The sequence below is a fragment of the Ylistrum balloti genome, unplaced genomic scaffold (assembly GCF_031769215.1).
Source record: "Ylistrum balloti isolate Yb309-2 unplaced genomic scaffold, AGI_CSIRO_Ybal_v1 Utg370042, whole genome shotgun sequence".
Taxonomy (NCBI): Eukaryota; Metazoa; Mollusca; class Bivalvia; order Pectinida; family Pectinidae; genus Ylistrum; species Ylistrum balloti.
Window position 1 is genome coordinate 2,170,001 of NW_026782099.1, and position 16,010 is coordinate 2,186,010.

The 16,010-nt window shown below is 37.6% G+C and overlaps 1 protein-coding gene across 1 annotated transcript; it reads right to left on the bottom strand.

Annotated features, from left to right (window-relative positions):
* Positions 1-708: 708 nt before the first annotated feature.
* On the bottom strand, positions 709-14,227 carry LOC132549176 (uncharacterized protein CXorf65-like). The gene is made up of 2 exons (XM_060213096.1): positions 13,943-14,227; positions 709-1,050 (listed from the first exon to the last, which is right to left on the bottom strand). The coding sequence occupies exons 1-2, from the start codon at positions 14,082-14,084 to the stop codon at positions 713-715; spliced, it is 480 nt and encodes a 159-aa protein (XP_060069079.1). The 5' UTR covers positions 14,085-14,227; the 3' UTR covers positions 709-712.
* Positions 14,228-16,010: the final 1,783 nt, after the last annotated feature.

Genomic DNA, 16,010 nt, shown 5'->3' on the forward strand with positions numbered 1-16,010 from the left:
CCTGTCACCCAATTCTCCTTGAATATTTTTGATCTGATAAAACATTTTGAAATGAAAATGTGTGCTATTGTGACCATGCTGTGTATGGGTGATATAGGCTAGTGTGCAATAGGTGGTGTGTAAGTATGATACGTGGTTTCCTGTATGAGAATATAGTGTGAAAGTGCGAGGCAATTTTATACGACTTGTGATTTTAGTACTTTTCATCCAGTCACTTTATTCAAAGAAACTGGAACCTTCTTTTGAGATATGTAAACTATATCTAAATTCTCGGTATACATGTAAAAGACCGACATTTATACTCGGTGAATATGATTCTGTCAGAACAGTGAACTATGCAGAGGTGTGTAACATCAACGGAAAATTATAATAATTCTATTTAATAATTGATTCTAGTAACGGAATTTTGGACACGATATTAAGTGACGTCATATTTTTATCGCTTTCTACGAATATTGTGCATGAAGAACACTCAGACAGGAAGCACTTGCTGTATCGAAACAGAGATCAGGATCTCTGGCAGTATGTAAAATATTTTAATTGAATTACACTAAAATGTATGGTAACCACTAAAATCAATATTATACTGTAAGTAGTACAATCATTTGTCACCGTGTCATTGTATAAAATAAAATATTTCATGTAATTGAGAGTTCCAAAAATTCCACTAATGCGTTCTGCTGAACTGTCTATGTTTAAGTTATCGTCAACATCATTGCCGTTTCTTTGACGACGCTCTTTTTGACAATCCTTCCGTTTTTTTGGATTTGGAACTGTACCTTCCGGCCGGACTCGGAGATTTGTTGCCCGTCCGCTTTCTAGTCACCTTGGGTTGAAGATTTTCTACGTGAAGTTTGTAGTTAGGAAAGTGTTCCTCTAACTCCTGTAACAACGGTGTGTACTGATACTGGGACGGTAATGGCGTCGACCCAGAGTCTATAGACACATTGTCCGGCATCAGTTCCTTCTGTACCAAGATGTACGTACCATGTGATGTTAGAAACTTATTTGCATATTCATGTTTGTGCATGTCCAGTTCTTTCACCAAGCCTGTAACGAAAAGATGCAATATTAATCTCAAATATACTAATAAACTCACAGATTGTTAATGAAGTTATGCAGGGTTTACACCAAAACAGTCACATACATACGGTTCTATGTTTAATGAAGTTATGCAGGGTTTACACCAAAACTGTCACATACAAACGGTTCTATGTTTAATGAAGTTATGCAGGGTTTACACCAAAACTGTCACATACATACGGTTCTATGTTTAATGAAGTTATGCAGGGTTTACACCAAAACTGTCACATACATACGGTTCTATGTTTAATGAAGTTATGCAGGGTTTACACCAAAACTGTCACATACATACGGTTCTATGTTTAATGAAGTTATGCAGGGTTTACACCAAAACTGTCACATACATACGGTTCTATGTTTAATGAAGTTATGCAGGGTTTACACCAAAACTGTCACATACATACGGTTCTATGTTTAATGAAGTTATGCAGGGTTTACACCAAAACAGTCACATACATACGGTTCTATGTTTAATGAAGTTATGCAGGGTTTACACCAAAACTGTCACATACATACGGTTCTATGTTTAATGAAGTTATGCAGGGTTTACACCAAAACTGTCACATACATACGGTTCTATGTTTAATGAAGTTATGCAGGGTTTACACCAAAACTGTCACATACATACGGTTCTATGTTTAATGAAGTTATGCAGGGTTTACACCAAAACAGTCACATACATACGGTTCTATGTTTAATGAAGTTATGCAGGGTTTACACCAAAACAGTCACATACATACGGTTCTATGTTTAATGAAGTTATGCAGGGTTTACACCAAAACTGTCACATACATACGGTTCTATGTTTAATGAAGTTATGCAGGGTTTACACCAAAACAGTCACATACAAACGGTTTAATGGCTGAAAACAGTCACAAATTATCGACGGTTACTTTTGACGGCTGACGTGTAGGCGTTTCGCCCACGGTACGAGTGAGATAGTATTTCTCGGGCTGTCAGACGTATTTGAATGCTGATCATTCAATCCATTTAATTGATTTCAAATGACACAAATCGCCAGCTTTATCAGATAAGACCTAATAAATGACACTCTAATATACTCTTATATTGCAGGCTAACGGCGTGCTTTCCACACAGAAAACAGGATATCTGGTTACTCCACGTGCTTAGTCGTAAAGTGATTTAGAAAAAAATATATCGGTACATGTAAAATACGAGACTGATTTGTAGCAATGTGTCACTCTAAACTTTATTGATTCACGGTGTGTAACTGTTGCGACGCTTACATGGGTTCACGGTGTGTAACTTTGGTAAAGTTAATTATAAGTTCATGATGTGTTTCACGGGTTCACGATGTGTAACTGTTGTAAAGTGTTCACGGTGTGTAATTATTATAACGTTTTCACGGCTTCACGGTGTTTAACTGCTATAAAGTGTTCACGGCTTCACGGTGTTTAACTGCTGTAAAGTTTTCACGGCTTCACGGTGTTTAACTGCTATAAAGTGTTCACGGCTTCACGGTGTTTAACTGCTGTAAAGTTTTCACGGCTTCACGGTGTTTAACTGCTATAAAGTGTTCACGGCTTCACGGTGTTTAACTGCTGTAAAGTTTTCACGGCTTCACGGTGTTTAACTGCTGTAAAGTTTTCACGGCTTCACGGTGTTTAACTGCTGTAAAGTTTTCACGGCTTCACGGTGTTTAACTGCTGTAAAGTTTTCACGGCTTCACGGTGTGTAACTGCTATAAAGTGTTCACGGCTTCACGGTGTTTAACTGCTGTAAAGTTTTCACGGCTTCACGGTGTTTAACTGCTATAAAGTGTTCACGGGTTCACGGTGTGTAACTGTTGTAAAGTGTTCACGGCTTCACGGTGTGTAACTGTTGTAAAGTGTTCACGGGTTCACGGTGTGTAACTGTTATAAAGTGGTCACGGGTTCACGGTGTGTAACTGTTGTAAAGTGTTCACGGCTTCACGGTGTTTAACTGCTGTAAAGTTTTCACGGCTTCACGGTGTGTAACTGTTGTAAAGTGTTCACGGGTTCACGGTGTGTAACTGTTGTAAAGTGGTCACGGGTTCACGGTGTGTAACTGTTGTAAAGTGTTCACGGGTTCACGGTGTGTAACTGTTATAAAGTGTTCACGGTGTGTAACTGTTGTAAAGTGTTCACGGCTTCACGGTGTGTAACTGTTGTAAAGTGTTCACGGCTTCACGGTGTGTAACTGTTGTAAAGTGTTCACGGGTTCACGGTGTGTAACTGTTGTAAAGTGTTCACGGGTTCACGGTGTGTAACTGTTATAAAGTGTTAACGGGTTCACGGTGTGTAACTGTTGTAAAGTGTTCACGGGTTCACGGTGTGTAACTGTTATAAAGTGTTAACGGGTTCACGGTGTGTAACTGTTGTAAAGTGTTCACGGGTTCACGGTGTGTAACTGTTGTAAAGTGTTCACGGCTTCACGGTGTTTAACTGCTGTAAAGTTTTCACGGCTTCACGGTGTGTAACTGTTGTAAAGTGTTCACGGGTTCACGGTGTGTAACTGTTGTAAAGTGGTCACGGGTTCACGGTGTGTAACTGTTGTAAAGTGTTCACGGGTTCACGGTGTGTAACTGTTATAAAGTGTTCACGGTGTGTAACTGTTGTAAAGTTTTCACGGGTTCACGGTGTGTAACTGTTATAAAGTGATCACGGGTTCAAGGTGTGTAACTCTTGTAAAGTGTTCACGGGTTCACGGTGTGTAATTGTTGTCACGTTTTCACGGGTTCACGGTGTGTAACTGTTGTAAAGTGTTCACGGGTTCACGGTGTGTAACTGTTGTAAAGTTTTCACGGGTTCACGGTGTGTAATCGTTGTCACGTTTTCACGGGTTCACGGTGTGTAACTGCTGTAAAGTTTTCACGGGTTCACGGTGTGTAATTGTTGTAAAGTTTTCACGGGTTCACGATGTGTAACTGTTGTAAAGTTTTCACGGGTTCACGGTGTGTAACTGTTGTAAAGTTTTCACGGGTTCACGGTGTGTAACTGCTGTAAAGTTTTCAAGGGTTCACGGTGTGTTACTGTTGTAACGGTTTTAGGTGTGTAACTGTTGTGAAGTTTTAATAGGTAACTGAACGCTACATGGTTAGGACTGCGGTGCGTGTATCTGCGTCTAAGTGTTACAAACTGTAATAATTTGCTAGTGAGATTAATAGTATAGAGGGCATATAAGACATCCAGTAGCACGTGTTGCACATTCCCACTCATGTTAACAATCCACGCTACTTACAGCATTAAGAGGTCTCATTTGGAACTTGTCACCCAGTTTGATTGGTTAGTTACCAAGCTTTGTAGCTATCTAGACATGGCAAGTCGTAAAACAGCACTATTGGCGGATACTCGAGAGCCACTTGGTTACGCGATCAGATCGCTTAATCTGGTCGATAGTCTGTACACTGAACTCGATACGTAGCCAGTATGGACAACTTAATGATGTAAGACTGATATTTCAATTCTAGATAGCAGTGTTTATGTGTTAAAAGTCAGAAAAACAGTTTCTGGGAAACTTTTCGACAGATGGTGGACAACACAGGGTCTCGAGACGTGGGAATTGACAAAAGACTATCGAATTAACAACACAGTGTCGCGAGGGCCGAAGGTTGGCGAAAGACTGTGTGAAAGACTTATAACACAGGGTCGTGAGAGATGAAGGTTGGCGAAAGACTTACAACACAGTGTCGCGAGGGCCGAAGGTTGGCGAAAGACTATGTGAAAGACTTATAACACAGGGTCGCGAGGGCCGAAGGTTGGCGGAAGACTATACGAAAGACCTACAACACAGGGTCGTGAGAGATGACGGCTGATTAAGGGAAAGATTAATGTTGGTAATAATGATCATCCTTAGGAAATATTGTATTTGTTCTGTGTAAACTGACATGATGGGTTCGTTGTTACATGGACTGTGATAGGCTCAGTCGGTTGTATATATAAACACAAGTAAAGATCCTAAGTGTGTGATTTTACGCTCCCTACCCATGGCAGTTTGTTTTTCGCATGAATCCGAGAAGAGGTCCAGTCATGTCTGTTCACTGTGCCATAAACACGGAAACGTCTTATTATGCACTATTCTGAGTCACATTTTGTGAGCATGACATTACTGGGGTGACCTGGTTTTAAATCGTACGTGTTATGTGTCGTTGATGAAGCAAAAGACACTCTGGACCTACTCTATACCTCTTACCAGCCCTGTCCACCAATAATACGTCCTCATTAAAGTATTCTCTCTTTCAAGTAGTTCTTGTCTGTGTCATGATATCGTGTTAATCTCTACTGAAAGCAGTTGTTACGAACGCAGAAAACTAGATTTGTATACGTAGTAAGCAGTCCCATGCTTGTCATTTTCAATTTTCTTCTTGTTATATGGGCAAGTAACTGTTTACTTAACTCTAGCAATGTTCCTACGCTGTTGGCAGTTCATGTACTGATAATACTCAACTGACCTCGAAATGCAATACGATGACATATGGTAATAATTTCTGTTGTCGCATTGTTAATAGTATTTGTTGATTTAAACGGTGATTATATTCAGTTTGATTGGTAACTTTAAAGGGTATCCATGTTCAGTTTGATTGGTAACTTTAAAGGGTATCCATGTCAGTTTGATTGGTAACTTTAAAGGGTATCCATATTCAGCTTTATTGGTAACTTTAAAGGGTATCCATATTCAGTTTTATTGGTAACTTTAAAGGGTATCCATATTCAGTTTGATTGGTAACTTTAAAGGGTATCCATATTCAGTTTTATTGGTAACTTTAAAGGGTATCCATGTTCAGTTTGATTGGTAACTTTAAAGGGTATCCATATTCAGTTTTATTGGTAACCTTAAAGGGTATCCATATTCAGTTTTATTGGTAACTTTAAAGGGTATCCATATTCAGTTTTATTGGTAACCTTAAAGGGTATCCATATTCAGTTTTATTGGTAACTTTAAAGGGTATCCATATTCAGTTTTATTGGTAACTTTAAAGGGTATCCATATTCAGTTTTATCGGTAACTTTAAAGGGTATCCATATTCAGTTTTATTGGTAACTTTAAGGTGTATCCATATTCAGTTTCATTGGTAACTTTAAAGGGTATCCATATTCAGTTTTATCGGTAACTTTAAAGGGTATCCATATTCAGTTTTATTGGTAACTTTAAGGTGTATCCATATTCAGTTTCATTGGTAACTTTAAAGGGTATCCATATTCAGTTTTATCGGTAACTTTAAAGGGTATCCATATTCAGTTTTATTGGTAACTTTAAAGGGTATCCATATTCAGTTTTATTGGTAACTTTAAAGGGTATCCATATTCAGTTTTATTGGTAACTTTAAAGGGTATCCATATTCAGTTTTATTGGTAACTTTAAAGGTGTATCCATATTCAGTTTCATTGGTAACTTTAAAGGGTATCCATATTCAGTTTTATTGGTAACTTTAAAGGGTATCCATATTCAGTTTTATTGGTAACTTTAAAGGGTATCCATATTCAGTTTTATTGGTAACTTTAAAGGGTATCCATATTCAGTGTTTTATCGGTAACTTTAAAGGGTATCCATATTCAGTTTTATTGGTAACTTTAAAGGGTATCCATATTCAGTTTTATTGGTAACTTTAAAGGGTATCCATATTCAGTTTTATCGGTAACTTTAAAGGGTATCCATATTCAGTTTTGTTGGTAACTTTAAAGGGTATCCATGTTCAGTTTGATTGGTAACTTTAAAGGGTATCCATATTCAGTTTGATTGGTAACTTTAAAGGGTATCCATATTCAGTTTGATTGGTAACTTTAAAGGGTATCCATATTCAGTTTGATTGGTAACTTTAAAGGGTATCCATATTCAGTTTTGTTGGTAACTTTAAAGGGTATCCATATTCAGTTTTATTGGTAACTTTAAAGGGTATCCATATTCAGTTTGATTGGTAACTTTAAAGGGTATCCATATTCAGTTTGATTGGTAACTTTAAAGGGTATCCATATTCAGTTTGATTGGTAACTTTAAAGGGTATCCATATTCAGTTTGATTGGTAACTTTAAAGGGTATCCATATTCAGTTTTGTTGGTAACTTTAAAGGGTATCCATATTCAGTTTTGTTGGTAACTTTAAAGGGTATCCATGTTCAGTTTTATTGGTAACTTTAAAGGGTATCCATATTCAGTTTTATAGGTAACTTTAAGGGGTATCCATATTCAGTTTGATTACAGTCTTGAATTAAACCATTTAAAGTGCACCATGGGTTATGAGAGGTCACAATTGATTAAAGAAAATCTTTACAAAGACAGATCGGATTTAATAGACTGTGATTCATTCGATATGATCTTGTAGTATTGTTCAACATGACATTCCAACAGGTTTAAAACTCCTAAAGCTATATGATTAGGTCAGGAAACTCCCGGTTATAATTCCAACAACAGTCTGTTTATTTAAATAGCAACGGTTCACAATGACACGTGTACTCCTGCAGTATTATCAATCATGTAGAACTTATCAACACGTATTTAATGTCGTGTGAGCTACCAGGATGTAAATAGTTTTTGTTTGTTTTCGTTGTAATAATGGGAGACTAATTAAGATAGGTCTGTGGTTTCTTACACCACGCTGTCTAATTACTAAGTCTTTTCACGGACTTTAATATATCCACCTGTAGATTTTAGTCTGTGGTCACTTGATCCAATATTCTTTATTCTGAAAACTCAACCCCTCTTTGTAAGTTATTTTAAATACAAATACTCGGTAACAGATTTACTGTTTATATCTGAAAGTAAGATTGTCAGAAGGAGTAGTGTGGTGTAGTATCTGTAGGGGACAACATCTGATTTCTACTCCAAGTCACTTATGAGCTCGTTTCTTTGTTTTATAAACTAATATAATGGTGTCTAATGGCCGAGAAAAATGCCACTCTTTTAATTACTAGTAAAATATTTAACAAACGTAACCGTGCTTTGTCCAATATCAATACCACACGCAAAGTGTACGGTTTGTTTGTCTCGGTAGGAATGAGTACATGTATTAATCCGGTAGAATTTTGTCACCAAACATTAACTCTCCGCCATTATAGACGTTTTGTAAATTTCAATAGAATTAGAATTACAAGGTTTAGCTTCCTCTGTACAGGTTGGATCCCTGCCATATCTGTTAACTATACAGATAAACGACATAACGCCATTTATCTCATTTAGAAAATGTTGTTTACATGGCTAGAAAGTGCTAAGCCTACCCTGTGGCAAATCTATCAACTATTTCCTACTACAGCCATGGGTTTGCCTACTTTACTCATGGGCGGGTATATTCTCGGTAACGGTAGGAATTCGCTTGTCGGGTTGGCCTGTCGTTTCTGATTACTTTAAAACGCTCATTTTAGGTCAGGAACAAGAAATTATTTAACAGGTGACAGCCCCTCGGCACTCCTAATTTGTAGTGTAATTATTTATATATATAGTAAAAGGACACCTTATTACTGAAACCTTATTTATCTGTATGTCAGTAATTACGGTTAATGACGGGTACCGGGAAGTTCCATTGCTCTCAACACACGAAGTAAGGTCCGTGACCACCTAGAACAATCGTTTTCACGACTTTAAATACCAACAAATACAGGGAAGTACAGAATATTACCACTGGTCTAAGTGTCTGTGACAACTTTGTGTAACATATCTTCGCGTGGGTACCATATCTTGTACTTTTACTTTGAACTGAAAGTAAAGCTAGCGATATGTACTTTTTGTTTATGGCAAATTTTTGAAATCTCGTCTGTCGTATCGGTTATCAGACTTCAAAGCGAATCTCTCCTCTCGTCCCTTATGTGAGAATAGACACTGTTTCTTTATCGGTACAAATGTATTGAGACAGACGAGTTTGGGTTTAGTTTCTAGACAATGTGGTGACAGGTTAAAACAGTATCACACCAATAAATATTTAAATATATTATGGCATTCATTAGCGCTCAATATGTCTGCTGCTGTCATTTATATACAACGGCCATAATGTCGTAACAAGGCTGATCAATGTCCCTACTTACATTTCTATTATCACAATGCTGATTGGCTACAATCAATTATTGTTCTTACTGACTAATTCATATACCGATATTGCCAAATAAATAGGATCTTAATATGGTTTAAATATGTAAACATATAAGATAATGTTAGTAGTGACATTCCACTGAAATTTCTGCTTACAACGTCTGCCGAAATAATGACATCTTGACTAACTCTCTGCGATTAGATATATAATTTGTTGTTACAGATGATTTTGGTATTGATATCACCTAAACGTCCACACCGGAAATGTTTACTTGTTGGTTGGTTTTGTTGTCCTATCAACAGCCAAGGTCGTTTTGAGGCGGGATTTACCTATAATAGCTGTTGGTTACCTCACACAGTGCAATTGGTGTAGAGTTTCTTAGCCAAGGACATCAGCACTACAGAACAGGAGAGCCCATTTCTCAACTACGTGAAAAAATATAACTCAAGTTCGGGTAAGGATCGACACATTGAGGTTGAGTCGACAGAAGGCGGTATCGTCAACAGAGCTATTACGGTACCAAAAACTACACAGGAACTATTCCTGAAGAGATTTCGGAATTCACATTTAAATCAATAATAGATATAGATTTAAGTGTACTCTTACGTCTGGTCTGAGTTATCGAATGCAGTGTTTAACAGCCACGTTAATATGCGAAACAATACGAATGCGTTCGTACTAGAAAAGTTTTAACACATATTCAATTTCCGTGCAAAAGAAAACATAGAGAATTAAAAGTGCTAAAAATTGCAAATATGTATATATTATACATTATCAGTTGTGACAATAGCCCCAACATGTTCTCACAGATGGACAAGTATGTCAGATGTCCATCTTTATTTATTTAACAGATTTACGTCTACTGTTAGGGCCTTTCGGCCTTTCACCGGACGAGGTGTCCATAAGCAGGAACTTATTTAAATAATAACCTAATTTTAAAGAATTGACGTAATTTTGGCCATGTCAGTGAACATTTTGATATTTTTTAATTAGACACCGTGATCATGCACACACACTGTCCTCTTTGCATGAGCCAGTAGCTCGTCTGTTATTGTCTCCACAAACAATACCCGGCTTTGTTGTCAGCGACATTTGACACATGTACATTCGAATACACGGACAGTCCGGATATTTAAATGAAGAAATACGATCCACCTTGGACATTATATGTTTAAAAACTCAATAACGTGCCAGTAAAACGAATCAAGTTTCTTTGAAATCGACTCGCGAATAGGTGTATAACGTGTTGTAGACACATTACAGGCCAGTCTGTTTGTGCTCACAACTAAACTAACAGAAACGGTCAATATTGAAGTTAATAAATGAGAAAATTTTGTATTTGTATAGATGTATACCTAATGTAGAAGTCATTGAAATCTCAATAAGCATACATTGAAGTCGAGGTAACACACGTAACGGGGCGGTACATCACACATTACAGTGGGGCGTATATTCCGTACACATAACTTTATCAGGTTGGCAAACACATGTAGTACATTCATGTAACGTGGTTAAATTAAACGTAACGGGGCGGTTAAATTACATACAAGTAAAGGAACGGTTATATTACATACACGTAACGGGGCGGTTATATAACATACAAGTAACGGGATGGTTATATTACGTACACGTGACGGGGCGGTTATATAACATACAAGTAACGGGATGGTTATATAACAGAACGTAACGGGGCGGTTATATTACATACAAGTAACGGGGCGGTTATATTACATACAAGTAACGGGGCGGTTATATTACATACATGTTAAGATAACGGGCGGTGATATTACATACATGTTCAGATAACGGGAAAGATTCATGGAAATCATATTCATCTGAATGAATGATGTAAAGTTGTAAATGTATATCATCTGAGAACACGTGTGAGCGCCAAAATCACTTCACATTTCAGTATCGTGATCTAGAATAACCCAGCACAAGATGGTACAGTCGAAATCTCATGAAGGCCACGGTGTCACTGCAGTATCAAATGTGACGTAATAATGAAAATGACATCACGAGAGGAATATCTAATTACCTCAGATTTGAAATAGCTATGCATAGAAGATTCTTCGACTTCTAAATGAAAACTTAGCATTGAACTGCTTTTAGTTGGTATTCTTGGACATCTGATGTCAACAAGCATTTGCCTTTATCCAGTTTGAAATTCATAGTACAAAGGTATGTCAACTATACGACACAGCTTACTTTGGCAGGGTTACACCGTAATGTTGTCATACAATGGTAAATATATGAGTATAAACTCGATAGGTTAACAACATTTTGCTAATATGTACATTTACGAAGGCCCAGACAGGAGTCTTATATTGACTGGGATTTCAATCACTACAAGTACGTCCAAACAGTCGTTAACAGTGCGGACGACTAAACGTTAATGGTTTATCAATCACATGTAATTACCGGTGATAAGTAACGGGTACGAGGAGCACTTTAGTGTTAATTGTGAGGATCAATATAGAAAATTCTCGTCTTTACAACTAGGAATGAATATCATTATGCTGCGAATAGATAATCAACATTTATAGTCCATTGGAAATTTCAATAAGATAACTTATGCATAGAAATTGGAGATCCTGTTTTCGATTAGGCCATAACTACTCACCATTTGTATGCAGTCCGTCGACGAATGTCTGGGGATTTTTTTTTTTTTTTTTTTTTGAGATTTCTTCATGACTTTTCATATATCTAGCTGTAATTCTCGATCAAATTTAATGGATATAATAAGACGCACTTTCAAAGTCACAAAGCCCGACAATGCACCAACGATATAACCATATACGTGCTAAAATAAGGAAATGTATTGTTGACAATTTTCTATTATTTTCACAGAAGTTTGACTACATGTAGTCTTCGTGTGTTGACTTTTTTTGCGGTTTATTGTTTTCGAAGTGCAATAATCTGATAATGTATATCCCTAACGACATCTGGACCACTGATAACCTAAAATATATATACCATGTGAATGAGATGTCGCGATGGACTGCTCAACAACATGGTATACATCTACAACTGGACCACTGGGTATTGCCGGCATCTACAACTTGACAAAGTGGTATTACCGACAAGGTATCAAGGTTACAAGGTATCACTAATACCTACAACAGGGTAATGTGAGCATTACCGTCAGTATACCGACATCTACAACAAGATCACGTGATATACCGACATCTACAACTGGATCACGTGATATACCGACATCTACAACAAGATCACGTGATATACCGACATCTACAACAAGATCACGTGATATACCGACATCCACAACTTGACCACGTGATATACAGACATCTACAATAGGATCACGTGATATACCGACATCCACAACTTGACCACGTGATATACCGACATCTACAATAGGATCACGTGATATACAAACATCTACAACAGGACCTTTTACGTGCACCATGGGGTCCCATGTATAATAAAATATACTTTGGTTTTAAATACTGACATGAAAACGAAAATATAACTACAGTTTACTGTTATTTAAATCTGACGCCACGTAACACGAAAAATTCTATCAAACAAAACTTTGGTTTGTTAAAGTATCGTCGGTCCGTCACTTGTGTGTACCTGTTATGATATGGATATGTCAAAGAAGACGGTTGATGATTGCTAAATATGATTATGAATCTCTGTGAAAAGGTTTTATCTTTTATCTGCTCTATATTGCTAATCCAGTCCACTCAAGTATACAATTAACAACTTTCAGAACCCTTCCTGAACAATCAAAAGCTTTCCTACAACCTCTATTGAGCTTTTAGTGAATACTGGCGTTCCTACAAACTCTAGTGAGCCTCTGGTGAATACCATCGTTCCTACAACCTCTAGTGAGCCTCTGGTGAATACCATCGTTCCTACAACCTCTAGTGAGCCTCTGGTGAATACCATCGTTCCTACAACCTCTAGTGAGCCTCTGGTGAATACTAGCGTTCCTACAACCTCTAGTGAGCCTCTGGTGAATACTAGCGTTCCTACAACCTCTAGTGAGCCTCTGGTGAATACTAGCGTTCCTACAACCTCTAGTGAGCCTCTGGTGAATACTAGCGTTCCTACAACCTCTAGTGAACCTCTGGTGAATACTAGCGTTCCTACAACCTTTAGTGAGCCTCTGGTGAATACTGGCGTTCCTACTTCTAGTGAGGCTCTGGGGAATACAAGTCTCTACTTTTAGTTGACAATCGAGAGTGGGTACAGTGAAAATTCAAACTGTATCCCTTACCATATCCATTTACTAATAGATACGCGTACACAAAATAAAGTGACTACCAATAAACGCCATATAGTGAATCCTCGTAGATACCGGTCATATTCATATAGTGAATAACTATAACAAACTACAAAATTGATATGTAAAATACCAACATAGTGACTACCAATAAAATCATATAGTGAATCCTCGTGAATACCCGTAATATTCATATAGTGAATAACTATAACAAACTACAAAATTGATATGTAAAATACCAACATAGTGACTACCAATAAAATCATATAGTGAATTCTCGTGAATACCCGTAATATTCATATAGTGAATAACTATAACAACTACACAATTAATATGTAAAATACCAATATAGTGAATACTCATGACAACTACAGTGTATTATTGTGGCACCACTAATAGCATTCTCTCTTTTAAAAGACCTGTCCCCATTTACTTCCTCTACTGAACACTCAGCAGCTGAACCTCTCCATGTCATTGTCACGGGTCTGTCTGATCAAATATTTATAAGAGTAGTTGTAGTTTACGAAACTGTTTACCAGTCTTTTCACAAGACTACTTCAAGGTTGACTTGCCCTAAAGTTAGATGATGACGCGAGAGTGCGCCTCACTCACCAGTTTCGTCAGAAAGGTCCACAGTGACGTTTGTGTTTCCATAGCCCGCCCGTCGTTTAATGCTGTTGAGGAGGTTGATGACAGCACACATGGGGTTACATATCAAGGTCTCGTTGTCCCCGTACTTAACACAGATAAACATGGTGTTCCTCTCGGTCAATCCAACACAGAGTTAAAATGAAAATATTACCCAATAAAATGGTATATGAATACCAAAAGTAAAAATCACAGCACTATTGTATACTTTCTTTTTGTACTCTACATATTTCCATGTTTCGTATGAATGAAGTGGTCACACTATCAGCTGGATGGCGTTAAATAGGCACTTGGCAACTCCTCCAAGACGATCTATACTCCACACTCCATAACCGTGACTTCACCTGACAGACTGGTGCAGATGAATGAATGTTAATTGAAAATCTACCACAATCCCAGTTTACAGCCTGCTTGCTTGACTAAGTATTGTCTACCACCCGACCCACCTAGCCAGACTAAGCGAGCTCGGGGGTAAATTGTTCAATTTAAAGCATTGAAGGATTATGATAACGACAGTTGGGTATTACCTGTATTGAACTACTTTAAATGCATTCGACAGGTGTGTGTGTATAAATACCACCTTTAAACGAACGTAACTGACGCAGGATCAAACACGAACCTTAGCTACCATCACGGATTCCTGTATATATACGTCCATCAAGGCATACCGACGACTATCGGATATAACTTTATAGAGGAGTCATATCCGTATACAAATTGTTCTTCTTACTCCAGAATGTCCGTTTATTGTAAAGATCGTCTCCGTAATTGGCATTCAGTCACATTTCTACCATGTGTATGTTGAATCGTCTATCGCTGTTGAGACACATCATGATGATAAACCACATCTAAAGTGTGTTAATCTGACGATATAGACTAAGTACATTATGTGTTAAATGTCACTAGAAATTGGTATATTATCAAACTGTATTCGATCTTTATTTTAGAAGATGCTGTTTTCATCGAATAAATTTAACATATAACTTCCGTCGTTTGTATTAGAACTCCGTCGCTCCATAACCTAATAACTTGTGATGTTAGTATTAGAACTCCGTCGCTACATAACCTGATAACTTCCGTCGTTTATATCATAACTCCGTCGCTACATAACCTAATAACTTCCGTCGTTTGTATCATAACTCCGTCGCTACATAACCTAATAACTTCCGTCGTTTGTATCATAACTCCGTCGCTACATAACCTAATAACTTCCGTCGTTTGTATCATAACTCCGTCGCTACATAACCTAATAACTTCCGTCGTTTGTATCATAACTCCGTCGCTACATAACCTAATAACTTGTGATGTTAGTATTAGAACTCCGTCGCTACATAACCTAATAACTTGTGATGTTTATATTAGAACTCCGTCGCTACATAACCTGATAACTTGTGATGTTTGTATCATAACTCCGTCGCTACATAACCTAATAACTTCCGTCGTTTGTATCATAACTCCGTCGCTACATAACCTAATAACTTCCGTCGTTTGTATCATAACTCCGTCGCTACATAACCTAATAACTTCCGTCGTTTATATCATAACTCCGTCGCTACATAACCTAATAACTTGTGATGTTAGTATTAGAACTCCGTCGCTATATAACCTGGTAACTTGTGATGTTTATATCATAACTCCGTCGCTACATAACCTAAAAACTTTAATTGCCTTCAAAATTTTCCTTACTTGATATATAAAAATGAATTTGAAATTCAAAGCGGGAGATTCATGGATGCATCCAGCCATCCAACCCATCCACCCCATCACTCTACATGGCTTTATTGTCCCGTGTCTGTCGGTCAATAATGAGAGGTCCAGCTTCAAAAACAGAACAAAGTTTACCTGGTCTGTCGCAAAACCAAAGTACATGTTCTAGCATTTGGTGCTGATACTGACAGGCTGTCCACATTATTGAGGGATAGTCCCGATACTGCAGGTATGTCCTAATAACGTGGTGTTATTCTTAATATCGAGATGTTAGTCTCAACATATGTCGAGGCGCTTGTGTTCTGATAGGTGCCGAGGCGCTAGC

Coding starts and splice junctions, on each gene's coding strand:
- LOC132549176 (XM_060213096.1), bottom strand. CDS start 14,084: ATGTTTATCTGTGTTAAGTACGGGGACAACGAGACCTTGATATGTAAC. Junction 1,051..13,942: donor GGACCTTTCTGACGAAACTG/GTGAGTGAGGCG, acceptor TTTTCGTTACAG/GCTTGGTGAAAGAACTGGAC.